The 27,650-nt window shown below is 41.8% G+C and overlaps 1 protein-coding gene across 1 annotated transcript in view; it reads right to left on the bottom strand.

Annotated features, from left to right (window-relative positions):
• The window catches only part of LOC143982305 (amine oxidase [flavin-containing] A-like), a 191,597-nt gene that overhangs the window by 123,925 nt on the left and 40,022 nt on the right, over nucleotides 1–27,650 (bottom strand). Inside the window, exons 2-3 of the mRNA XM_077480914.1 lie at nucleotides 26,661–26,755; nucleotides 12,860–12,997 (exon numbers count right to left, since the gene is read on the bottom strand). Of these exons, the coding sequence (XP_077337040.1) occupies nucleotides 12,860–12,997; nucleotides 26,661–26,755 (233 nt within the window). The remainder of the gene's footprint in view (nucleotides 1–12,859; nucleotides 12,998–26,660; nucleotides 26,756–27,650) is intronic.

Raw genomic sequence — 27,650 nt, 5'->3', positions numbered from 1 at the left:
GTCACAAGACTAACAACATAAAATGGACCTGAATTGTGCCCTTGGTCTGCTGTAAGGTAAGCCCTGGTGAGCTGGGCGGTGAGCCCTACACTGCTGGGCGATATGCCAAGAGAAGGCCGCAAAAGATTTGGTGTAGGGAGGTAATTATTAATTTATGTACAGCAAGACACTACGGGGCAAAGTTTCTGAAGGCTCAGGTCATTTCCACTTGTGGATTGGAGATGTATCGAGTAAAGCAGGTGGATTCCCGCCTGCCCATCTTTGATCGCGTGGACTGGGACCCCGTTTCGTGAGGCTGCTGATGCTGTTCCAATGCGAAAGAATGTCCAAGAAAATGACCAAGGTCCTGGCCTAATTTGCTCAAAAGGAACCTGACGTGACTAATGAACTGGTTGCTGCCTGGGGTACTAATCGAGAACGGTAGTAATGGGCTGTCCTGCGAGGGATCAAACATATGGGCCAAAAATTGATCTAGGATGGACACAGGGCACCAGGCTTTGAGAGTTTGGAAAGGTTTTATGTCAACCCCTGGACCGGACTATTGTGTTTTGGACACGCTGAGGAGCAAGATGAAGTCTGATGGCGTGTGAGGTGGTGTCTACGTAACACTTTACAACTGGGATGGTGACAGTATTCACTGGGGAGTAAGAAGCTGTAGAAAGCCAGGTAGATGGCTGCTTGAAGGACCAGGCTGAATTTAGCCAAAAGGGGAATGTGACAGGATGAAAGACATGTCTTGGAATATGGCGCTGGTGACGGGTAGCCGTTTGATACTGATTTGGGGTCATTGCCTGTGAATACCACACAACATGGTCTTGACTGTATGGGCGGCGAACAAGACGATTTGTTAGGATCTCATAAGGGGATGAAATACTGGATGTCAGCTGAGTGGGGTCTAAGGTATTGTGTGACAATGCCAACTGTGTGCGGTGGCATAATATGAAGACCAGGATGTGATGGAGAACTCTTGGTATTGCTCTGGGGTTTGAGGCTAGTAGCCTGACATAGAACCTCTAGGCTGCCCGGTAGGCCTTCAGGGTGTTGTGAGATAGTGAAAGATTAATAAGGCAGGTAGCGTTGTGAAAGTGTTGTTTGAATCCGAGGTTAGCTACGACCAGTGTGGGATAAGAGACATGGTCGGGTCGGTTCCAGGTTCCTGCAAAAAATAACGAAGCAAAGTTAACGGGTAGTGCGTTGGCCAGATTATTGCGTTTGTCTGGGATGTGGACGCATAGGACGTTAGATTGGTGCTGTGGGGATAGTGGCACCAGCCTGCACAGGAAGGCCACAATGGCCAGCTACTAGGACCTCCTTTATTTATAATACTGGCTGTAGCTTGGTTGTCTGTGGCGAACGTCACTGTTTGTCCTGCCCAGTTGTTGCACCAGACTTGAGCTGCTGCGACAATGGGGTAGAGGTCGAACAAAGAGGAGGACTAACTGAACCCAGGAATCAAGAGGATTTCTGACGGCCATGGCCCTATAAACCCAATTTGGCCAAAATTGAGGCGAGGACCTGTGGAGGCTGTGGTGACCATGACTACCTGAGATGAAGAGAGAGATGCTGAGGGAATACACATTGGCATGCCATTCCAATTTGTGAGAAATTCGACTCCCATGGGCAGATCTGCTATAGCTGGCATATCTTAATTTAAGGATTTAGTCAGGGTCTTTGCCTGGAAGAGAAACACTAAAAGATGGGAGGTAAAAGATCCCCTTGAGTCTGGCTGCTGCCTTGGCTGGAAATGAGCAGTGATAGTCAAAGGATGGGCACCCTGCGTACTTGTGACCTGCTGCGTGCAGATACGGATCCAATTCTACCCTCCTGTCGGGGTTGCTCTGCCTAGCATGTCTCTGACTGTCCCCAAGGCCCGCACAAACTCTGTGACAGTGAGCTTGCGATTAAGCAAAGGGTCTCTGGCCTTCAGGATGACGGAGACATCTCCCCGCGAATATGATTTGTTCTAGGCCAAGTTGTGTACTGCTATGAGGAGGGATGCTAAGTTAACGTCGTTGTCATCCAAGATGTCCTCCTAGATGCCCTGCTAGGACAAGGTGTGCAGGGAAGATGATGGTGCAGAAGTTGGGTGTATCTGTAAGTGAAGGTACGGGAATGACGGTGGTGACTGGAGCTGGTAGGGGCACGGCTGGGTGTACCTCCAGGGCTGTCACTCTGCTTGGACTTCGGCGACTGCTGCTGACAGTGTGGTTACCCAGGAGTGCAGCTGAGTAGTCGCAAAGAAGATAGACTGAAGTGGTGCCTGGAAGGGCTGCCACTGGCGGTGGAAACAGTAGCCTAAAGGCTTGGTTTCCTGGCTGCAGCAAGGTAGGATTTACTCCTGCGACACCGTTCTGCTATGAGTTTATTTTTTTTATAATTTTTTTTTTTTATTCGTTTTTTTTTTTTTTTTTATTGGTCCAAGCTCTTGTGAGACTGTAAACCGCCGCTTGCTGAGCCCGTAAAGGGTGATGGCAGGGCTGAGGCAAAGTCCTCACTGTCTGCCTGCGACATGGCGTCAACTAAAAGCAAGGGGGGGTGCGTATGTTTGAGGTAAGTTGCAAAGGTAGGAGGGGATAGTTGCGTTGGGTAGATGAGATGAAAGGCGGAAGGAAACAAGAAGAATAGGACAAGGAACGACAGCCACAGTGACAGTTGCTTTACGCTTGAGCGCTGTTGAGTGTGACTTTAGAAAACTCAAAAGAATGCGTAACAACCGAGGTGAGCCAGGAGGTGACTGGCTAGGTAACCGATAGCTCGGGTGTCAGTCTGTGCTCGGCACAGACTAATGAACCAGAGCGCCCCAGGGCGGACTGGGGTGGGTAGTTGAAGTCTGGTATACTAAGTAGGAATGTTGCGATCTGTAGTTAATTGACGTGGGTTCGGTCTACTAATGCTTGCACTGCCAGCAAGTATGGAGATTAGGCGACCTTGTCTGCGTATTGAAGGCTTGTGCTTCGAAAACAGAGTGAAGTGCACAGAAGTATGTGACAGTTGCTAACGCCTCAGGAGCAGGTCAAATTCTGTATGTGAAGTAAAAATATGTAGTGAAAGAGTGTTTAAGAGAAAGAGGGAGTCCCATTGAACTACACCTGACTTTATGCCCTAGTTGTGAAGTCGACTGGTTGGTGGTCGAGAACTGAGTTGACCGGGAGCCTGTAGTAAGGTGACATGAGAATTTCGTTTTGACAAGGGGGATTGCAAAGAGCTGTTTGGGGCAAAGCTGGCCCCCTGGTGAAGATGCAAGCCCTCGACAATGGGTTTTTTTTTTTTTTTTTTTTTTTGGGAGATACTGTCCAAACCTGGTGCAGGGTGGACTAACTGGTGTTCTAACTGGCCTAAAAGGGGAAAGCGACAGAGAAAACGATGAGTAGCCGTGTTGCTACTGGAGACGATGAGTGGCAGTTTGAGCCATTTGCTGAAATGCTTGCAGCGATTGCAAGGAAGCGGCCTTATTTGAATTATAAATTAAATTATGAGGTGAGAATGAATGAATGAATGAATGAGGTGAACAGCTGTGCTGCTACTGGAGACGATGAGTGGCCGTATTAAGCCATTGCAGAGATGCTTGCAGCGATTGCAAGAAAGCAGCTTTATTTGAATCTATAAATTTAATTATAAGTGTGTAGTAATGAGGAGAGCGATGGGTGGCCGTATTGAGCCATTGCATCGATGCTCGCAGCGATTGCAAGGAAGCAGCTTTATTTGAAAGGTGAAAGCAATGTTTTGCGGATTTATAAGTGTGTAGGTATGATGTGAACAGCAGTGTTGCTACTGGAGTTTTGAGCCAAATGCAGAAAGACTTGCAGCAATTGCAAGAACGCAGCTTTGTTGAAAGGCGAAAGAAAGGTTATAGAGGAAATGTGATTATGTAGGAATGACCGTGCGCAACACTGAGCAAATTGGTGGAGAGAATTGTGTACGATCATGTATGGATAGACTGAGAAGGTCAAATGTAAGTACTGCTGAATTCGTACAGCCGATGTGACTAGTTTGAACTGGGCTATAGCTATGGAATAGTCTGCGAAAGATTTGACTCATTTGAGTCGGTGATGCAACAGGATTCGGCTTGGTTGTTAGAGTTGCGTTTGGCAAGGACTGGAATCGTTGGGCCGATGCTGCGACTAGACTTGAATCCTCCGTAGATGCGACTGAGAGGCTCGTATATGGGATCCGACCGTATCGCTGAGGATATGGTTGGGTTCGGATTGATTGAATTGTGATGGTGGTTGAAGGGGCTGGTGATTGTCAATGATCCGAAACATAGAAGCGAAGTTGCGACTAGATTCGAAACGGCCGTAGATGCGAGGTGACTACAGGGCTCGTATGACAGATCTGCCCGTGTTGCAGATGATATGGCTGGGTTTGAATCGACTAAATGGTGATGGCGGTTGAAGGGGCTTGTGACTGCCGAGGATCCGAAACATAGAAGCGAAGTTGCGACTAGATTTCGACTCGGTCATAGATATGAGGTGACTACGGGGCTCGTATGACAGATCTGACCGTATTGCCGATGATATGGCTGGGTTCGAATCAACTAAATGGTGATGACGGTTGAAGGGGCTTGTGATTGCCGAGGATCCGAAACATAGAAGCGAAGTTGCGACTAGATTTCGAATCGGCCGTAGATGCGAGGTGAGTAAGGGGCTTGAATGTCGGATTTGACCGCATCGACCGTGAAGTGATCGGCTCGAGTAAACCCGCGTTGGGTAGAAAGGATGAAATACATGAAAGATGACATAGACTTACGGTGGCGTAAGTGCGACTTTGCAAAACGAACATGATAAACGAACATGATAAGGTAACTATTGGAGTTTAGAAGAGCGGTAACAACAAAGTCCTACCTGCGACAGCGAGTGTGTAGCGGTCCGAGCGTGGGACAATCGATGAAGATATACGACCGATCTCGAAGGTACAACTACGTGGACATGCAGTAGGTTGGCAGAGTCAGCCTCTGCAATGCATTTGACACGAATCAGCTCAAAAATGTATGAGATGAATCTGATATAAATTGGCAGTAAAGAGTATCTGATACAAATTGGTTGTAGAGTGTATGCCATTCCTTACTGTGAAACCAAACACCTATCAACCACCCATCCCCCCAGGCTAGTCAAGTGCAGGAAAGACATCAGGTGGGTTTAATTACACCTCAATCAGCCACAGAAACCCATACAAACAATACCTGTTTATCTCAAAAAAGAATGAGAACAGTGAATTTTATAACCAGTGAAGCCTATGGCGAGTGATATTGGAGAACAACCGACAGCGACTCGAAGGCTTGGATCTATGAATGAATCGTATGTTTGGTAGAAGGAATTTACGAATGTACAATGCCTGTGCCGAACAATGTCGGGACATGAGTGTCAACAACTCAGAGGTAGATTTTGCGAAAGGGGTGCAGGATAGTAAGCATGAAGCCGCAAGTTTTCACATGATATGAAAAGATTCGGATACTACTTATCTGCGACCATGAGCGGGAACCGCCGACGAAGACCACGAATGAAGAAGCCGAAGTGCACATACGATTGGACACACAGATAGACGACCGTGAGGGAGCTGAGAAGAGTCAGCCCCTTGATGTGCAGTACCTTGCACTGGAACCGACACAGACCGTTGTGGGTGGTCTGATTATATACCCTCCGGGCTCCTCCCATAATTACGGGCCACCATACTGGCCCTCTTATGTATCAGAAAGTAGACACTCTGGCTTCCGTATGTTAGGATTAAGTACAAGTTCATGTAAAACGCGTCAACACCAGTTATTTTGTGTCCTTTTTAATGTCATCTGCTGTTAAAGATAACAATAAATGGATTATACAGATCAACAGTGATTTGTGCCCATTTCTTCTGGATATGCTGTGTTGCAGTAGCAAGCACCCATGTGTGGATACCATCAAGCTGTCTAAATGTCACCTGGAGCAATGTTTACATCACCAATGATGACAGCTGAAAGTACAGAGATGAGTCAGGATGAGATGAGTCAGATGAGTCAGGTGGTTAGGATGCCCGGCGTGTGCCGCCTCCCTAACAACCAGGAGGAAACTGTAACATCTAGTCTCCTCATATTATATTCACATGGTCGAAAGTTTTTAAGATATTTTTCTCTTAGGATCAAAGTTAGAAGTTGTTACATTTGCCCACCGATGGCAGCAAGGAAACTATTACACAAAAATTTTGCAAACATCATGGGAATTATTTGTTACGCTTGCATAAATGTTGAGTGAAAAGGTGACTTTTTTGATAAGTTTTTTTAATTCTAATGATTTATTGAAGCATGCATTTTAAAGTATATGTAAATCTAAGCAATTAACTTTTCCTTTTTGTTCCCATTTGATTTGTTAAATATGCCACTTAAAGTCTTTTGTTATACAGTATCTGTTTAATAAATGCAAAACAAATTCCTGGATCCTGCCAAAAATCCAATGAGCTCATAGATTCTTGAGTTATCTGAATCTGGTGCATTATCAACTAGCATTGTTCCAAGGTCTGTATGTTATCAGGGTGAGGATAGGGGGTGTGTTCTAAAGTCCTAACACACATTCTGGCCTGGGGTGCAAATACTTCTTTGCCATGAATACAGTGTGGTAAGTGAGCCTTATCACCCTAGGACAGAAAATGTGTTATTGGAAGGATCACAATGTGAAAAGAACTGAAAAATAATAAAATGAATGCAGTCACTGCATTTAAGCTGCAATATATCACCATTTTGTTTTTTGGTTTAGATACACTTTAATGATAGGTCCACTTTTGAGGAAAATGGGCCAAATTCACACAGGATCTCTTAACCACTTCCCGTGGAGCGACATGCCTGTACTCTGCTCTCCACTATAGTAACCCAGAAGCGATAACAATTTTTTGAACATCAAAAGCATTCAAAAACCCAGATCTTGGTGTTTGAATGCTTTTAAGTGCAGAAGAAAATTTGGGGTCTTATATATCCCAGATCTCTCCATAATAGTACCTAATATGGGCCTATTGCTGTGTCAAGGCTGTTTACATTCCTTGTGACAGCAATAAAAGTGATCAACAAAAAGTTTTTTTAAAGCAAGTGTAAGAAAAAAAAAAATCATAATTTAAAATAAAATGTAAATGCCCCGGTCCTCTACGCTCGCATGCAAAGGCTAACGCGTGGGTCGGTCACACACGCAAACAGCAATCTTCCCACACATGTGAGATATCACTGGAAATGTCAGATTATGTCCAGTAATTCTAGTACTAGACCTCCTCAGTACATTGAAAGTAGTAACTACATTTCCCATGATGCTCATGCACTCTTCAGTGTGGTTGAGCATCATGGGAAATGTAGTTCCAAAACATCTGGGGTGCCAAGGTTCGCCATCACTGCTCTAGGGCCTATGCTTTAAAAAAAAAAATTACCGACTCCACAAGACCCCTCCTCTCTCAGGGTGGTCATAACACACTTTTTTGGGCGTTAGGCATGGACCCCAAATCTCCACTATAAACACTCCTCAATTAATCGGGGACACCAATATTCACATATGGCAGCGATGTTCTTTACCTTGTTACTCATGTAAGTTAAACAGATAAAAGTATCTCCACAGTGTAAAAAAGCTTAAAACCATTTATTTATCATACACGCACATGTAAGTAGAAAACAATGTGCATATCAATAGATTAAAAGGCAGCATGCAAATTGCAATCCGCAATGGTGTCAGATCAAGGCTCTGCCCAACTGGTTCGTCATTAAAAGATGCCGTTTGTCTAATTGATAATTGATTGTTACATGTGAACAAAAACTGGACTGGAGGTGGTGAAAGTAAAGATCTACGGGCATTTTTTTTTTCATTTTAGATATAGTAAGGGAGGGTTAAAACCCCTGCTGAGGGGAAAAAATAGGAAGTGAGAGGAAATTCTTCAAAAGTGAGGTAATGCCTGGTAGTCATCAGGGTCATCAGAACAAAAGTTCTCATCTGAATATTTCCCTTCTATTCCTGTTCTGGTGACAACCCAGGATTTTGGATTAAGGATTTTTTTTAGAATTTTCCCTACAGTATATGGAAAAAAACAAAAAAAAAACTTTAATTATACTGCAAGTGCTGTTATAGCTTCATAATCTACAGCCTTGATATCATAGTACATTAAAGTGATACCTGGCCTGATCTTCCTCTTTTTGGGTCCCCTGCCGCCACTCCTGGCTCCTCCTCTCTTCTGTGTGCCAACATAGGAAGCCACTCCCTATTGTGGCACACCTGTGAGCTTGATGCCAAGCATTCCGATCATGTGAACGCTGTGACAGCCAATCACAGCGGTCACAAGACCATGTTCACCGTGGGAGTCAATAGTATGGTTCTACAAATGAAGCATGGGAATGCAAAGGGGCACTTGACAAGTGTGTGTCATAGTGGCAGCTGCTCATATAAACCACTGCAGCACCAGAAAATCACAGCTGCAAGGGGCATCCAGGGACAAAGGATTTTAACCTAAAAAAGCAGCCAACCACACAAGGGACACATTTTATTCAGGCTGGGTTCACACTATCTTCGCATGTGGCTCACAGCAGGGGTCAGGTCTGTTCACCGTTTCAGGTCCGATTTCACCTAAATTTTGGCTGAATTTGGACCTGCAATGGACCAAAACACTCACAGGGCTCCTGAGCATATTTGCACCGGAGCCGCAGTGGAGATATGTGAACCGACTCCATAAAGAGATGGTCAAAATCTCCTGCTATTGTCAATTGAATCTCATCCAATTCACAATAGCGTGAACCCAGCTTCAAGGTAAGTACCAACTGTGGTGCTGTTTTTTCTGTCTATGACAGGGAAGGCATCCTGCTATGTGTGGATTGTCTGGGAGTACACCCCTAGAACATGCTGTACGTATCTGCTGTGTTGCTGAGGTGAGGTGCAAGTGAGGTAGTTTAGTGAAGAATTTTGCTCTCCCTTAATACCACTACCAAAAAAAAAAGAAAGAATGGGCAGGTGCATATCAGGTGTCCCAGCAAATGATGTTATGCATGCATATTCCAGACAGACTTCCCACATAGTAGAAGCAAAAAAAAAAAAAAAGCAAGACAGTGCCAGAGATTGCTTAAAAAAGCAGAAGCCCTGACATAAACAAGAGATGTTTATTATATGAAAACAAAATCATAGCTGCATTCTATGTAAGATTAGTGTACTACCATCAGGGGTAATCCAAACTTTTCACATTAATTACCAAGAAAATAAAGTTAATAGTCACTTTTATTTACTTAACACTACATTATGTTATTTTATAAATTGTATCTATTCAAACACATGGTCAACTAAGAATTTACTAAAAGATAAGGCAAGAGGCAAAGGAAATGGTCACTTCCTTCATTTGTGGTTAAATCCTATTAACAGGATACTTTCAGTAGTTAATAGAGGCCATAGCTGTAAGCTGACTTTTTGAATGTTTACAAGGGTTTCTCAACCTTTTTTCCAGTCTGGGCACTTTTGAAGAGTATTTTCAGTTTCAAGACACCCCAGTCTAGTCAGTTTATGGGGGCTGCTGTGCTGAAGATGCCTTCTATAGCTGAACAAATATGTACAAACCTATAGATCTCACTGTTGAGAAGGTCTGGACTTCTGCTCTCAACCCCTGTTTTTTCACTGAGTGGGTGTGTTTTCACTATATGCCAAACTTTCACTAATATATTGATAACCAATTGAAGATTCGGACTGTTGACCTTTATGTGAGACCTCAGCAGATGAGCTTTTGTACCATGGGCTCCCTCCTGGTATTATAGTAGGCATACATATGGTGGCGGCACCAGTACTCCTCATGTTTGACTTTTTTATGACATATATTACATACACCTTTTGTTTGAGTCAGTGCACTTATGGTCTCACTCCCAAGATGGGTCTTCTTTCTTCACATATGTATTATAGGGATGATGGCACCTGGCAATACACAGCCAGTTTTCTATATAGTTTATAGGGGTTAGAGCAGGCTGTGAGGAGACAACATATTGCCTCTTTACCATCTGCAGTGGCGGCTTGTCCATTAGGGGAGCAGGGGCGCTGCCCCCCATCCCAATGGAGGGGTTTTGAAGCACGTGATTAGAGCCAGAGGCTCTAATAGGCTTCAAAATAGGGCGGGCTTGGGGCGCATAGCACTGTACTTCGAAACCATGCAGTTGTGTGATACTAGTGAATCAATATTTGCTATTGTCACACTAATTCTCCTCCCAAAACCCAATTTGATTGTCCCGAAAGGAGACACTACGCTCGCCGCTGAGAGGAAGAGGAGGAAGCCACGAGGAAAGGAGACAAGGCACAGGGGAAGCTAGCCGACAGCCCGTCCGTCGCCTGGGGTAAGTATTGCAGCCAGGTGACCGACCAAACGGGGGGAGGTGCGGCAGTCCCGACGGGGGGGGGGGGGGGTGTTTCTGGCTGTGCACTGTTTGACCCCGCCCCTAAAACAATGCCACCAACTACCACTGATCATCTGCAAAATGCCTCTAAAAATTCAAGCATGGTTCACTTTGCAGAGTAGTGGTAGCCCTTTCCACTATTATCAACGAGCCTTAAAAATACATACATACACCAACACACACACAACCTATTTAAAAATGGCAATACTGTAGTATTGTACCTGCATTCACACTGCACTGCAGGGTACTGCGCTGTAGGGGGAGGTGGAGAGGTTAGGACTCTGAGGGCTAGACATAATAAAACAGTGGACCAACAACAGCAGAGGACATGGCTCTCCAAATCATCACTGACTGTGGAAGTTTCAGGCTGGACCTTATGCAACGGATTCTGTGCCTCCACTCTTCCTCCAGACTCTGGGACCTTGATTTCCAAATTTAATGCAAAAAGTCTGTGATGATTTGGGGAGCCATGTAATCTGCTGGTGTTGGTCCACTGTGTTTTATCAAGTCCAAAGTCAGCGTAGCCCTCTACCAAATTCTAAAGCACTTCATGCTTCCCTCTGCTAACCAGCTTTATGGAGATGCTGATTTCAGTTTTCAGCAGGACCTGGCACCTGCCCACACTGCCAAAAGTACCAATACCTGGTTTAATGATCATGGTATCACTGTGCTTGATTGGTCAGCAAACTCGCCTGACCTAAACCCCTTAGAGAATCTGTGGGGTTATTGTCAAGAGGAAGATGAGAGACACCAGACAAGCTGAAGACTGTCAAAGCAACCTGGGCTACCTCAGCAGGAGCCACACCACATTGATGCAGTAATTAATGCAAAAGGAGCCCCAACCAAGTATTGGTATAGTGCATACTATACTGTACATAAACTTACTTTTCAGTAAGCCAACATTTCTGTATTAAAAGTCCTTTTTTTAAAATTGGTCTTATGTAGTATTATAATTTTCTGAGATACTGAATTATGGATTTTCACTAGCTGTAAGTCATAATCATCAAAATTAAAAAAAAGAAATACTTGAAATATATCAATCTGTGTAATGCACCTATACAAAATATATAAGTTTCACGTTTTAAATTTTATTACTGAAATAAATGAAAGTGTTTGTTAAAAAATCCTGTTCCCTTCAAGCATGTTATACAGTACAGTGTATGTGCTAAGTTATACTAACTGGCTGATCCTGCCGGCCTATACTCCCCCATAAACTGACCAAGGTGTATCATGGCTGCTGAGCCCTGACATCGTGGTCAATTTACGTGCCTCCATCATCCGCACCCCTGCTCTTTCTCCTCTGTGCTCTCCCCCCTGTACTGGTATATTGCAGCATTATTTTTATAAGGCACAGGGCACACTACATTAATACATAGAGAGGATTATGTCATTTCAACCTAGTGGGTTAACAAGCCCTTTAACTTTTTGATGATGTTCAAATGTTGTGAGATGTGCCTGTATGAACTGAAACCACTGAAAATAAAGCATTTTACCCTGTCTATGTGTTGGGGTTGTACTGGAAATAGCAGACAGCCTAGCCCCTACACATCTAGTTTGAATGAGCCCCAAGCAGCAGAACCTACATGCAAATCTCAATTTTTCATTCCACTATCTGAGCCTTCCATAATCAGTAAAGCCAGGGATCACATTAATCATGTCAAGAACAAAATATGGAGCTGTCATTGCTGACCGCCATCTGAAAAAAAACCTGCATGCTTAATTTTGGACACTTAATAAGGACTTTTACATTCAAGAAAATGTTGAGTTTTTTTTTCTTATAGTTGTATTAATTGAATGATGAATAGGGATTATATGTATTTATTTGTTTATATCACAATTTATTGCTTTACTTCACACATGATCATTGTGTATAATAATTTCAGTCAGTGCTCATTTATTTTTTTAGGGACAGATTTATTTTCTTTTTAATCAATATTTATATTGTTTAATAGCACCGTACTATATGAATAATTTGTTTTTATACTTCATTGTTGTGAAGTATTTTGGAGGTACTGAAGAGCAGCTGTGCTTATTTATCGGCACTATTTTGGTTTGATCGCGATTACGCGTGCATTGGATTGTAAATGGGATTATTTTAATTTTATTTCACAATATTACACTAGCGCAGGGCCAGATCTAGCCTGTCTGATGCTGTGGTGTAAAAATTTTAGGGGGGCAGAGGATGCAAGGTGAGAAAGGCAGTGTATAGGAGTATTATGGCACTGAAGATCTGCAGGGAGGACAGGGGTCAGCAGGCTGGAGGACAGGGGTCAGCAGGACAGAGGACAGGGGGTCAATGGGGAAGTGCACAGGGGTCAGCAGGATGAAGGACAGAAGTCAGCAGGATGAAGGACAGGGGGTCAGCGTACCCCAGCATCCCCCTAGATCCAGCCATGCACTAGCATGGAGCTGTTGTATTAATTGAAAATCCTAGTTGCCTGACTGTCAGTCACTGATCTGGAACAAGTATAAAGTATGAAGATCTGGAAATATTTAGCCAGTACTCACCTTTTTGTGATGGATAAACCTTTCCTGTACATTGACTTTGTATGTTTTTACACCCAATTCCTTTGCCACTCGTAAAATACGATTTTGAGTTGGTCCAACATATGCTCCACCGACATCAACATACTGGACTTCTTTGTTCTGTATGACAATAAAACATATATTCAACATAATCACACATATTTAAATAAGCATTTATGAAAAGTTGTTTTGTGGGATTTGTATATAATGTATGAGTACATGAGTGACAATATCATTTAGAATTTCATAAATCCGCATGGTACACTGACTGACAATAAGGAATATATCTGTACCGTTATACCTATTGAATGCTTGTAGCAATGTAAAAGTTGGTTCATTTGGGTACAATAAAGATTGAAAAAATCCCCCCCCCCCCCAAAAAAAGTCAAGTTTCTGTAACTGTAAGTCGCAGACCAGTTCCATGGAAGTGTGCTTGGGACATTACCTTAACACAATGCACAATTTACAGAAACATTGGTGAATGTTAAGATCACACATATAAACACACACTATGTAGTTGGCTATACTATACTACTGTAACCAAGCAGACTCCTACAGCTTTGCCAGCAATATTAGGCATTTCAGTTGTGTTGGTACTCAGCAAAAGAGCTCTTAAAGGGTTAATTGTCCTGCCGCACAGAGCTTGGGCTTAGCTTCATAGACTCTTAAAAATGTGTGAAATATCTGTGCTACCTAAAACCTATACACTGTATTAAGAGCAGCCAGCATAATTTGTTGATTCACAAATAAAAAAGCATTAAAAAGTCCACAAGCAGCGCTGAAGTAAAAATATGAACAGTCTATTAAAAGAAGGAAGCGATGAGGTCCCCACACCAACTTTAGTGTGAAATAAGTAGCACACCACACCACAGGGACAAATTAATCTCCTTACCAGAAAGAGAATAAGTAAGAGCATATAACAATTCTGTCACCAACCCCACCATCAGGCTCAATGGATGGAAATGTACGGTGGCAGTATCGCAGGGCAAACTCAAATCCAACTTCTCCAAAACAAATCCAACCGGTAAATCCGATATCTGGTAATGATTAAGCACAATTGTACTGTGCAAAACGTGTCTACAAGTCTACAAGTGTGTTGCTGTCCTTTGATGTCATTTTGGTGATCAAAAAAACGGCATTTCGATTTCTATCAATGTGCAGCCATTTCTTCTTAAATCCAATATCCAATTGGCTTATGATATTCCCCAATCATAAAACCGGTAACACCTTTCTCTCCATTTCTCAGACATTACAACCATCCATAACGGTCTCCCAAACATGACACTGCAGTGCTCTCCTCTGTGAGTTCAGATCCCCTATCAGCCCCTCTCATCACTCAGTGGTCCAGGCAAGGTCTCAGGAACAAAATGAGTTATATATATGCTGGGAAAACACTGCGCATGTGCAGATTTCATAGGCTCTTGGTATAGACTAGGGCATGCAAAATATCTAACAGCAAGGTTTGATTAACCGGTTCCAGTTATACTGCGGCAGGTTGGCCTTTGATCTGATCAGAATTATACTAGCGTCCCCAGCAGTTTAAGGTTCCCAAAAACGCAGTGTTAGTGGGATCAGACCAGATACCTGCTAGAACCTGCGTTTAGCCCCTCCGACCAGCCCAGCCCAGCCCACCCAATGCAGTATCAATCAATCACTGTCCCTTACAAAACACGACACACATAACTGCAGCATTCGCGGAGTCAGGGCACCACTTGCAACACCCGTACTTCCCCCATTCACTGGCCAACCCGGAATTCAGATGGAAACAATTGATTTTAAGTCAGTTGATTTTTATTCGCTGTTTTTCACAGATGAACTTTATAGATCTATTGTGGATCAAAGCAATTTGTATGATGGTCAATTCATCGCCACTAATCCCCAGATGAACTTTGCCAGAGATTGGAGACCTATTACAGTCTTCGAATTTAAGACCTTCCTGAGCCTATCCTTCCTCATGGGCATAACTAAAAAGAGTGAGTTGCGGTCATATTGGTCCATTGACCCAATTCACCATATGCCAGTGTTCTCTACCGCCATGAGCAGGACACGATACGAGCAGTTCATGCACTTCAATTATAATGAAGTCCTTGTTGTGACCCTGGATTTGATCAGCTCTACAAAATTTGGCCCTTTGTAAATCACTTTAACCAACAGTTTGCAGCCTTGTATACTCCCGATCAAGTTGTCTGAGTTGACGAGCCCCTGATTAAGTTTTCTGGCCGCTTGTCTATCAAACTGTATCTTCCCAGCAAGCATGCCAGATATGGGGTCAAGATATAGAAGCTCTGTGACAGGGCAACAGGCTATACATATAGTTTTATGGTTTATGAGGGAAAAAGATAGTCACATAGAGCCGGAGAACTGCCTAGACTACATAGGGAGCGCTGGTAAGTTTGTGCGGGACTTGGTGTCACCCTTATTCGAAAAGGGGTACCACTTGTACGTGGACAATTATTACACGAACGCGCACCTTTTAGTCACCTTTTTGATTATGGAATTGAAGCATGTGGCACCGTGCAATCTAATTGCCGGGGCTTCCCAAAACGGCTTGTAGAATCTCAACTTAGACGGGGGGAGAGAGCCTGCTTGAAGTGTAACAATTTGTTAGCAGTGAAGTGGAGAGATTCACGGAATGTTTTCATTCTGGCCTCCCTTCACGCAGATGCGACAGTCCAAATTTCTACGGCGACTGGTGTTGTGAAGAAATCCCTCTGTGTCCACGAATACAACCTTAATATGGGAGAAGTGGACCTCAACGATGCCGTTGGCGCCGTACCTAATTGCTTGTAAGGCCAAACTCTGCTACAAAAAAGTGTCTATATATTTATTTTAATTAGCTCTGCTGAACACTGTTGTGCTATACAAAGCTTCAGGATGGACTGGATCCTTCCTTAAATTCCAGGAAGTGATTGTCACAGCCTTTCTGTTTCCAGACTGTGCTATGGCCCATCTTCCCAACGCAAGTGCAGTGAGAGGCATTTTCTGTATGTCCTCCCTGGTACCTCTACCCAAAGAACAACCCAAATAAGATGTAGTTTCTGCAGAAAATGCAAATTTAGGAGTGACACTCGCTTTTATTGTCCCTCCTGCCCTGACCAACCTGGTCTCTGCATTGGTGACTGTTTCAAACGCTACCACACACTAGTTGAGTATTAGCATAAGGTACAACACTACACAGTCCTAGGGCATACTAACACATGGTCTCGAAAGATGTAATGGTCATCACATTTTGATAAACCCTAATCTGCAACGTTCAGTTTACAGTTTTTCTAAAAGTGAAAAAAGTGAAGAAAAAAAAAAAACACAAAAAATATATAAAATAAAAAAGCCCAAAATAGTTGTGGTTTTATTTTTCTCCTCTCTCTCTATTGTTCTCTCTCTTATGTCCGCTCACTATTGTTCTATATCTATTGTTCTCTATCTGTAATGCTGTAATGTTTGTTTTATTGTTAACCATCATTTGCCTAGCAGGTATGCCATTCAGCTGCAGCACTGATTTATGTATCTTGACAGCAACAACGTTTGCTCCCACGATAAATAAAATAAAAAAGCAAGATAAATAATAATAAAAAAAGCTATAGAAATTTCACCATGCATGTGAGGTATCACCGCACAGGTCAAATAGAGGGCAGTAAAAAAGCGTCTTCGACATAAGCTTCTAAATGTTGTGCATAAAATTCCAGAATAGGTCAAAACCCCCCAAAATGACCCCTCTTTGGAAAGTAGACACCCCAAGCTATTTGCTGGTAGGCATGTTGAGTCCATGGAATATTTAATATTTTGCCACAAGTTGTGGGAAAATGCCTTATTTTTTATTTTTTTTGCACAAAGTTGTCACTAAATTATATATTGATCAAACATGCCATGGGTATATGTGACATTTCACACCAAAATATATTCTGTTGCTTCTCCTGAGTACGGGGATACCGTATATGTGTGAGACTTTTTGGGAACCTAACCTCGTACAGGACCCTGAAAACCAATCACTGCCTTCAGGTTTTCTTTTGGCGTAAAATTTTGATTTCACTCCTCACTGCCTATCACAGTTTCGGAGGCCATGAAATGGCCAGACAGCACAAGCTTTTTGCTGAGAGGCATGTTGAGTATTTTGCAGCTCTTGCTTTTTTTCACAAAGTTTTGAAAATTGAAAAATGAAAAAAAAAATTATTTTCTTTCTTCATTTTCAAAAACAAATGAGAGCTGAAAAATACTCACCATGCCTCTTAGCAAATACCTTGGTGTCTACTTTCCAAAATGTCATTTCATTTGGGTGGGTTTTGAGCTACCTGGACATTTCAGGACCTCCGTAACTGTGATAGGTAGTGAGGAGTAAAATCATCATTTTACGCCCTTAGAAAGCCTGAAGTCTGTGATTGGTTTTCGGGGTCCTGTACACGGTTAGGCTCCCAAAAAGTCTCACACATGTATCCCAATACTCAGGAGAAGCAGCAGAATGTATTTTGGGGTGTAATTCCACATATGCCCATGCATGTTTCAGCAATATATAATTTAGTGACAACTTTGTGGGGGAACATTTTTTTTATAATTTTCCCACAACTTATGGCAAAATATAAAATATTCCATGGACTCAACATGCCTCTCAGGAAATAGTTTTGGATGTCTACTTTCCAAAATGGGGTAATTTGGGGAGGGTTCTGTGTAGGGCTGCAACTAACGATTATTTTCATAATTGATTAGTTGGCCGATTATTGTTTAGATTAAACGATTAATAACCTTAAAAAAAGTGGTGTATAATTTTGTTAATATGTAAAGTTTAAAAAAAAGGCAATTAATTCTTAAATATCTATATGCAGTGGTAAATATAAATAACCAACTATATGGTTAGAGAGCAAAATCTCTAATCCACTCTGAGAATAACAGATAGAAGAGATATACTGTATATACTATTAGAGGCTGAATCTGGTAAATATCATGAGACTCAAAGAGCTATTTTTAAAGAAAAAAAAAAGTTAAAGACTGTTTTGCATATTTTCAAACAGAACTGTAATATATTATATGCTGGCAATACAAAAACAATGTCTTCCTAAATGTAATTTTAAGAACATTCGTTCGATTTTCGAATCATTAGTGGGGTCAAATTGACGTTCGTTAAAAGAAGGTGCACTTCAATTGCGATAAATCCTGAAGGAATAGGTAAAATCCAAACAGTATATAAAAGAATACAAAAAAGTTTCCTCCATATATGTATATGCTGCAAATGTTCTTATAGGTGAAAGCAAAAAAGTAGTGTCCATATAAGATGCAAGGTAGGGAAGTGGCTGTATATTAGCAGTGTCAGCATAAAATGACAAAGTACTTGTGCTGGTGACAATCCATTGGCATAAAGTGCAAATAATAGGTGACGTCCTTGTTCCTGTGCAGAGTAATGTAGAGATGTACCCTTACCTTACCACTGTAAGGTAACAGCAATGTGTTTCTTGGCAGCCTCCCAGTATGGCATAAATAGCTCCACCGGTGTGTGCCTCTAGTCTGGAATCAGAGTGCCCCAATTGTCTCTGGTGTGTCCGCATCCAATGAACCTTGCAATGGGGCATGGGGGGATGTAAAGAAGGATGCACAATAGTGTAGTATTTCCCAATGTTTATTAACAAAACAGTAAAAGTAAAATCAAAGTACTCACAATAAGAAGTATCAAACAGGCATACAACAAAGCGAGCTCGCCCACATCACACTCGGTGCCTCGTGTTCCCGCACGTGTTCGCCACTGTCACATGACTTCATCAGGGAAACACGAGGTAAGGTAAGGTTAGGGTGCATCTATACATTACTCTGCACAGGAACCAGGAAGTCCCCTATCATCAGCACTTTATGCCAGAGGATTGTCATCAGCTCCAGCATTTTGTCATTTTATGCTGACAATGCTAATATACAGCCACTTACCTACCTTGCACTTTATATGGACACTACTTATCTTTTTTGCTTTCACCTATAAGAACATTTACAGCATATACCTATATGGAGGAAACTTTTTTGTATGCTTTTCTATACCGTTTAGGATTTTACCTATTCCTTCGGGATTTATCACAATTGTAGTGCACCTTCTTTTGAGCACTGTTTTTTCACTTCATTTGTACACCATATGGATATATTTCCCTTCACTGTTCTATGAAGAATCATTTCAGTGTTTAATATACTTTTATTGTCTTATTGATACACTTTTATTGTTTTATCCAAAGAAATCGCAGGGCATGCGATAAGCTTTTATACTGCCTAGGTTTGGATATTTTTTGACCTTTGAACATTGCCTCTTTTAACCATATCTTTTATTGAGCACCTTTACACTTTTTTTACAAACAGTATTTAGGTTCATAGCGCAGCACTACCTTCACTTTATATATTTTCTGGGTTCTGATATTTCCTTCAGTGTTGCAGCATATTGTTAAAAAAATGCACACATTTGGTAGCTTGGGAATATCACTGTATTATATATGTGTGAGCAATATATCATTTAGTGACAACTTTGTGTAATTAATTTTTTTTTGTCATTTTTCAATCGCTCGTGACAAAAAAATAAAATATTCACTGGGCTCAACATGCCTCTCAGCAATTCCCTTGGGGTGTGTACTTTCCAAAATGGGGTGGGGGGGGGGGGTTGTACTGCCCTGCCATTTTAGCACCTCAAGAAATGAGATAGGCAGTCATAAACTAAAAGCTGCGTAAATTCCAGAAAATGTACCCTAGTTCGCAGACGCTATAACTTTTGCGAAAACTAATAAATATACGCTTATTAACATTTCTTTTACCAAAGACATGTGGCTGAATACATTTTGGCCTAAATGTATGACCAAAATTTAGTTTTTTGGATTTTTCTTCTAACAAAAAGTAGAAAATATCATTTTTTTTTTCACATTTTTGGTCTTTTTCTGTTTATATCGCAAAACATAGAAGTCGCAGAGGCAATCAAATACCTTATCAAAAGAAAGGTCTTTTTGTGGGAAAAAAGGGACGCAAATTTTGTTTGGGTACAACATTGCATAACACAATTTCCAGCGCAGTGCCAAATTGTAAAAAATGCTCTGGTCATTGAGCAGCCTAATCTTCCGGGGCTGAAGTGGTTAAAAGAATAAAACTTTTAACTTCAAGTCGTAAACTACATAAAGTTTTTTTTCAGACGGATAATGTATTGCATGCTAAACTGGATATCTAAAACATTTTCTGCTTGCAAAGTAATCCCTTTCTATCAAATTATTATTCGTTTTTCACACCGCACACTGCATTTCTCAATAAACATCTATGGTACACAGACCAGTGAGTTACTGTGGTGTACATTAAGATTTCCAGTAACAGATTAGAAAAATTCGCAACATGCTTGAAATGTTCTCAATAATGACTATATAAATATTGCAGAACACATATAGCCATACCGTTCTGAAAATCATCACTTTCACATGGTGGAGGGAATGTGCCTCTGTGAACTCGAAAATTGTTCTGTCTGAAGCCTTCACCCTCTACTAATGGTACATTAACTATTCCCAGAAAATGGCTGCGGAAGAAAGGCTAACCATCAGCATCACCTGTAGGCCCCTTGCACTCTTATTCTCATTACTGACTTACTGTACTTTACTACATATTGTGTCTCTGTGTGTAACTATCTTCACAGGGACTCTCACTCACAGGTCTTCAGGTACAGATTCCTCTCCAGCAAGGAGAACAGCAAGCAACACAGTAGAGACATCACCAAATCTTGTAAGACTAGCAATCAGATACACAATATTCTAGATCTTGGGTCTCCAAACTTCCTAAACAGAGGGCCAGTTTACTGTGGCCAGTAATAGAAAATGCCCCAGAGACAGCTGGAGGAGGAATAATGCCCCATCATTGGTATTAGTGGGAGGAATAGTGCCCCATCGTTGGTGTCAGTGGAAGAAATTATGCACCATTGTTGGTGTCAGTGGAAGGAATAGAGCCCCATCATTTGTGTCAGTGCAGGGACAGTGCCCGATTTTCGGTCTTTGTGGGTGGAATAATTCCAATTGACCGATTCAATCTCTTTGAACTGCTTCCATTTTAGTATGAATTAGAGCGTTATTAGTTCTGTGTATGGTTTCAGCTAGAATTAAATATTTTGTTTTCCATGCCTTAGCAATGGTTTGTTTTGCGGCTGTTAGGAGCTTTAAAAGAAGGAAATATATATTCTGTTTGATCCCATCAAATTCCAGGTTAAGGGCTGTAGCAGGAGTTGGGTGTATAGGTGTATCAAAGGTTTTGGAGGCTAAGTCAAAAGCTGCCTTCCAGAATTTTGGGGCAATTGGACAATCCCATGAATATGAAGTTGAGTGCCAGACTCTGAACAGCCACGAAAATAAGCACCAGGGTAATCAGAAGCATATTTCGATATTCTAGCGGGGACCAAATACCAACGGGTTAGCGCCTTAAAGTTGTTTGGACAGCAACAACATTAGAAGAAGCAAACTTAGTGGCAGACCATATGCTAGACAATTCAGTAGCATTAAATGAGCGATTAAGGTCTAGTTCCCATTTGGAGACCAATGGGGGGGGACCAGTTTTAGAACTAGCTAAAATTTGCTCATAGAGAAACAAAATAAGTCCTCTAGCATGAGGGTCAGAAATTCCTCCAGCAAAAGTCAGATGGAGCATGCACACGGTCCGAATTTCTGACCAAAAGCTCACATCGGACTTTTGCTGATGGAATTTCCAATCGTGTGTATGGGGCATAACATGTTATGTTTAGAGATAAGTTTCTGTAATGAAAGCTTAGGGGAACAGGAGGAGGGAAAGGGGGGAGATTTATCCAAGAAGGGAAAAAATATCTTGGTTTGAGTCTCCACATACTATCACTGTACCTAACGTGTGTGAATCAATTACATGAAAAAGATGGGACAGAAATGATAATGGATGTTTATTAGGAGCATAATATGATACAATGGTTACAGCAACATGAGACATGTGCCCAATAAGAATAGCAGCCTTCGGGGTCTTTAATTTCAGATGAAAGTACAAGTGGGGTTGTGCGGTGAATAGCTATAAGAACACCTCGTTGTTTAGTAGCTGCCGAGGCTGTATATACCTGTCGATAAGAGGAGCTGAAAAACTTCGGAGTAGATTGTTCAGTAAAATGGGTCTCCTGTAGGCAAGAATGTGGATTTTAGCTGCGGCAAATGAACAGAATGCTTTAGTGCGTTTTTGTGGTATATTAAGACCTTTTACATTTAGTCTCAAAATGTTTAAGGGGGCCATATTGGAAATATAAGGAATTGCATGATAAAAACGTTAAGTTTTGACAGTAGGATCGCATACAATTCAGTATAGGGGGGGTAGGATAAAGGAAAGGCTGGAAGAAAAGGAAAGGAATTGGCTCTTGTCGAGCAGATATTACTAAGATTTGTAAAATCATAAAGAGAGCTAATAGCTCAACAGAACAATGTACTGGGGGAGCGACAAGTGGTCCACCAGAGGCCAAATGGCTACCGTTAGAAGCCCACATAATAATGGGGATCCTAGGGTAGCAAACTGGAGGCGCAAAAACACCACCAAAGGGAACACTACCAACAATAAAAAAAATTATACATAAATAGAAATTATACCATTGTCCCAGAAAGTTCCATACCCATCAATGTGTCATGAGAAAGGGAAGGGATGGAGTAAGAAACAAGAAACAAAAAACATGACAGAAAACATTAAAATATGTAAAGAAATATAGCGAACAACTGACTGCTGTCAACAAAAAAAAAAAAAAAAAGAGACCAGCTGAAAAGTAAGGAGTTAAAGTATGGAAAAACTTTTGCATCGAGTGAGTTCTAAAACTGGTAAGACAAAAAAAAAAAGTTTACCAAACATCTAGTTAGTTGGAAGTTAAAGATATAAGAATAACTGACATTGAGTCAAACAAAAAGTAAAAAGTCAGTCCATAGAGTCCTCGACCACGTTTTGATTCCCCCGGAGACTGTTATTTCCTTCAGCACTAGCTGATTTTTGCAGGGAACGGGTAACCATTCAATTTTGTGCGTTGCTTTGGTTGAGAGGGCATTCTATAAGCTGAATGTTTTGTAAAGAGGATTGGAGTTCTTCAGTAGAACGGCAGACATATTTAGATCCTTGGTAAGTGAAGCAAATTGAAAATGGAAAGCCCCATTGATAGGTGATTTGGTGTCGCTGTAAAACGTGAAGGCGTGGCTTCCATGCCTGATGCTTAGAGATGGTGAGCTGAGATATATCAACAAAAAGTTGATAGGTATGTCCCTGGAAAATCAGAGAATCTTTTGCTCTAGCTGCAGCTAGAAGTTGTTCCTTGGTACAGAAATAGTGAAATACTGCGCAGTGGTCCATCAACTTTGCGAGGTGTGAGGGCTTTATGAACCTCGTCCATCTTCATTTGTTCGACTGGTATGGAAGGCTGTAGTTCTTGAAATAGGGATAGCATAGTGGCTTGGAAATCAGTGACAGATGCAGGTATTCCACATATACGGATATTGGAATGTCGGGCCCTATTTTTGTAATCTTCTAAACGAGATTGGAGGACTACATTTTCCTCTTTGAGGTTTTCAAATTCAACTGCATAAGTCTGGGTGTTATTTTCAAGTTCATCAACTCGCAGTTCACGATTTGCAGTGTGTTGGCCCAGTTCCCTGATTTCCCTAGTGAGACTGTTTGTTATATGATCTGAAGTTTGTTTAACCTCCCTGGCGGTATGATTCAGTCTGGAATAAGGTGCTGAAAGCGGTACAATTATTTTGCATGGAAATCTGGCTTTTATTTTGTAGTCCTGTAATTCTTAGGAAGAACGCTCTGAAATCTCTTCAAAACAGAGTCTAGCAGACATCCCGGGTATGATAAAGTTTATAATATAATAAAGAATAATAAAAATTATTCAATAATGTAATCAAATCCCAAAAAAACTGAAAAAGGGACATGTTTTGGTTGCTATGGACAATCTCCAAATTTCAAGCAGTAAAAAACAGTATTTATAATATAAAAGTGCATGCAGGGCATTGCACAAACCACTAGGGACAAAGGGGGTGTGTATTTTTTACTACAGCACTGTAATCTGTAAGATTACAGTGCTGTGTGTGTTTTGTGTGTTTTTACTTTTTTGAATTTGCTGCCGTTCTCCGCTCCCGTGCGTCGTAACGTCGCAGGGAACGGAGCTCGGCGGCATTCGGCACTGTGAATCGAGCACAGGACGGCTCCATCACACAGCGCGGCGGACATCGCTGGATCCAGGGGACAAGGTAAGTAACGTTACCTGTGTCCTCCCCTGCATCGAGCGGTGCAAACCCGAGTCTGGCTCGGGGTTACCGCTATTGTAATGAAATTCCCAACCCGAGCCAGACTCGGGATTACCGCTAAGGAGGTTAAAGGGCTTTGTAAAGCATTTTTTCAAATTGCCTTAGAACAGAAGAATGGCCAGGGTCTGTGAAAGATCTTTGGTCATTTGTGAAGTTTGTATGAACCTGAGTCATATTCCCCCAGTTGAGTTTGAGGTAACAGGGGAAGAGGATAAAGCTAGTGTCATTCTGACTGAAACCTGAGTCAGCGTTGCTTTGTTGTTTTTTGGCTTCAATTTCAGACCAGAACTCCCAAGAAACTTTACATTAAAGAGGGAGTCCACCCAATAAAAATTATTAAAAGCCTGCAGCTACGAATATTACAGCTGCTGACTTTTAATAAATGGGCACTTACCTTTCCTGGAGTCCAGCGATGTCAGCAGCTAAGGCCGATCAATCGCTCGACTCTCAGCTGCTGCCGCCGCCATTCTCGTGATTGAATCAGGAAGTGAAGCGTTGTGGCTTCACTTCCCGGTTCCCTACTGTGCATGCACGAGTCAAGCAGCGCAATGAGTATGCTCCGCTCTGTCTTTGGGACCCATGTGTGCCCCAGCAGACAGCACGGCGGGACAGGAAGAGGCACAGACTCCCGTGGGAGTCTATGCCCGGAAGTGGGTGCAAATACCTGTCTTAGACAGGTATCTGCACCCCCTCCCCCCTGAAAGGTGCCAACTGTGGCACCGGAGGGGGGGAGGGTTCCGATGAGCGGAAGTTCCACTTTAGGTTGGAACTCCGCTTTAAGTGGCAGGGGTTATTAGCAGACCAAGTAACAATATTAACCGGGTGAAGCTGAGCAGGGACATGTATAATATGGCAGAAACATCCCTTCCAGAACAGAGCTCTAAGCTGGCATATCTGCTCAGTCAGGCTTTGCCCATGCGCCTCACAATTGTCATTTCTATATCTTAGCAATTCTTTAATTTGCAAGCGCAGCCCCCCCTTTAATTTATACCCTAAAATTAGTCCTTAAATTTACCTGTAACCTAAAGCTTGACACTGAATACTAACACTTAACCTCTCGGTCTAACACTCAACATTTCCCCCAATATAAGCCTACACCACCTAAAATGGACCTTACTCAAAAGCAGTACTATGAAAATCGACCTTTTTTCTAGGAATTCTCCTAAAAAATAGCAATGTACTTGTGACTTTGCCTAGATACATCGGTTCTGTAGCTTCATACAGGAGCTGTATATTTGTAGTGCTGGATTATATAAGGTAGTGGTCATCATCCTTGTCCTCAGGGTCCACTAACAGGCCAGGTTTTATGTATTACCTTGGAGATTCAGACTAGAATACTACAATTACTGAGCAGCAAATTATATCACATGTGATGTATTTCAGTTATCTTGCAAACTTGGCCTGTTAGTGGGCCCTGAGGACAGGGATGATGACCACTGATGTAAGGCCCTGCTGCATCTGACTGCTAGTCTCATGAGCTTTAGAGTAAGATCTGGTGATGTTATGTTACTACTGTGCTGCTTTCTAGAGAGAAAGCTGTACCTGGAGATCTGCAGTGCAACAACTTACCTGCTCCTACTTTATTCACTATGTCGATCTGTACTTCTTCCACCTTTTTGACTGATTCATTAGCATTATCCTACTGGTTATAAAAGGGGCAGTTTTGCCATGATAAAACAAAACCCTGCTACTCCATCCACACATGATTTTCTTCTTTTGGCGTGTGGCACAACATGCTCAGTACAAGTCTCCTTTAACTCCCTAAACATTAACCATAACACAAACTAAATTCTCTATAACCCTGACTCATATTCAACTAAATTATGCCCTGCATTAATCCCCAATGCTAAACGAACCACTGTAGTACAATACCTTATCCAACATCAGGAGCAGCTTTGTAATAATGTACAATGCCTCTAAATACCAGTACTGAAAACTAGCAATCCAACAACTTGAAGTTTTTTTGTTTGTTTTTTGTACCACATTCGTTAAGGGGTTATTAGGGAACCCTCTATAACAAGGCCCAGGGGCAAGAAGAATGAATCAGTAAGGTGATTACGGTAGATGAAATAACCACCTTCTATTTATTTATTTTTTGTATGGGGTAGCTAGCGAGTTTCGGAGTTTCTGAACCTCCCTTCTTCAGGGCTTCGAGTAATAATGTTTTGACTAGAGAAGCTGCTGAAAAATGAACGCTGTTCCTAGCAGATTTTGACACAGTGCAGAGAGAGTTTGGAAAGGAAACAGTCTGCTATCTGGTGTGTGTTATGATAACATGCAGGCCTAATGGCATGCATTCCTTACATAGTTACATATTTGGTGAGGTTGAAAAAAGACACAAGTCCATTAAGTCCAACCAATGTGTGTGATTATATGTCAGTATTACATTGTATATCCCTGTATGTTGCGGCCGTTCAAGTGCTTATCTAATAGTTTTTTGTTTAATTCCTATTAGCTATGTAGTAAGTTAAAAATAAGCTGTTATTCTACTTACATTTCAGTAATCACAAACTTACCCTAATCGTATGTGTTCTTCCCCCGACTCTGTTCCGCGCTTCCAGTACTACAACATTAAGTCCTGATTCCACAAGCAACTTAGCAGCCGTAAGACCTGCAATGACAGCAGTAGCATCATCAGAATACTTTGCTGACATAACCCTTTATAACCCACCATAGCATTGTCACAGGCATGAAGGTAAAATTCTTGGCTGATAGATGATACTTTTACCCGTAAGGCTTTATATTCTCTTCCTAAATTTTTCAGTTAAAATCAATAACACAGCTAAAATAAATCTAAAATGATCTGAAGTGAAGGCTTCAGAATCAGAACTTCTCATAAAATGAGCCAAAATACATATACTAAAGTACTGTTTCTGTGTGGGCCAATAGTTATAAGTGATGTGCCTTAGCTCAAGCTTTTTGATTTGAATGCTTTTATTAAAACATAAAGAATGATAGACATATGTATCATTTTTTTCTTTTTTTTTTTTTGCTTCAAATTTTTTTAAAAGCGCTGCAAAATGAATAGGAACCTGACATTTCCTGGATCCTACTGTCTTCCGGCTTTTCCCGAAGCTGTTGTTACTCTTGCTGTCTGTGTTTAAACCATTTGCCGATATAATGAATTAAAGTTTTAGAAGCAGTACATAAACCTTCAAAACAAGCTTTCACTGACCTCTGTAGCTGCAGACTCTGTGTAATTAAGTCTTATGCCGCGTACACACAATCGGACTATGGCCTGCCGGACAATTCAATCGTGTGTGGGCTGAAATATAAGATCGCTGGATGCTGTACATATACGTCAGCAAGTTGGCAGCCCTGCACAAAACGACATACAGGTACGTTGGCTCCTTTAAGAGCCTTAGCAGGCATGGCCGGCAGTCGCGATGACCACCAGCCACCCGTGATCGCGGGCACGAGAGACAGAATGGGGATCTGTGTGTGTAAACACACAAATCCCGGTTTTGACAGGAGTGGAGAGAGAGGTCATGTGTTCCTACTAGTTA

The sequence above is a fragment of the Lithobates pipiens genome, unplaced genomic scaffold (assembly GCF_037356315.1).
Source record: "Lithobates pipiens isolate NorthernLeopardFrog02 unplaced genomic scaffold, aLitPip1_a1.2 Scaffold_16, whole genome shotgun sequence".
NCBI lineage: Eukaryota > Metazoa > Chordata > Amphibia > Anura > Ranidae > Lithobates > Lithobates pipiens.
This window is presented reverse-complemented; position numbering and strand designations above follow the sequence as displayed.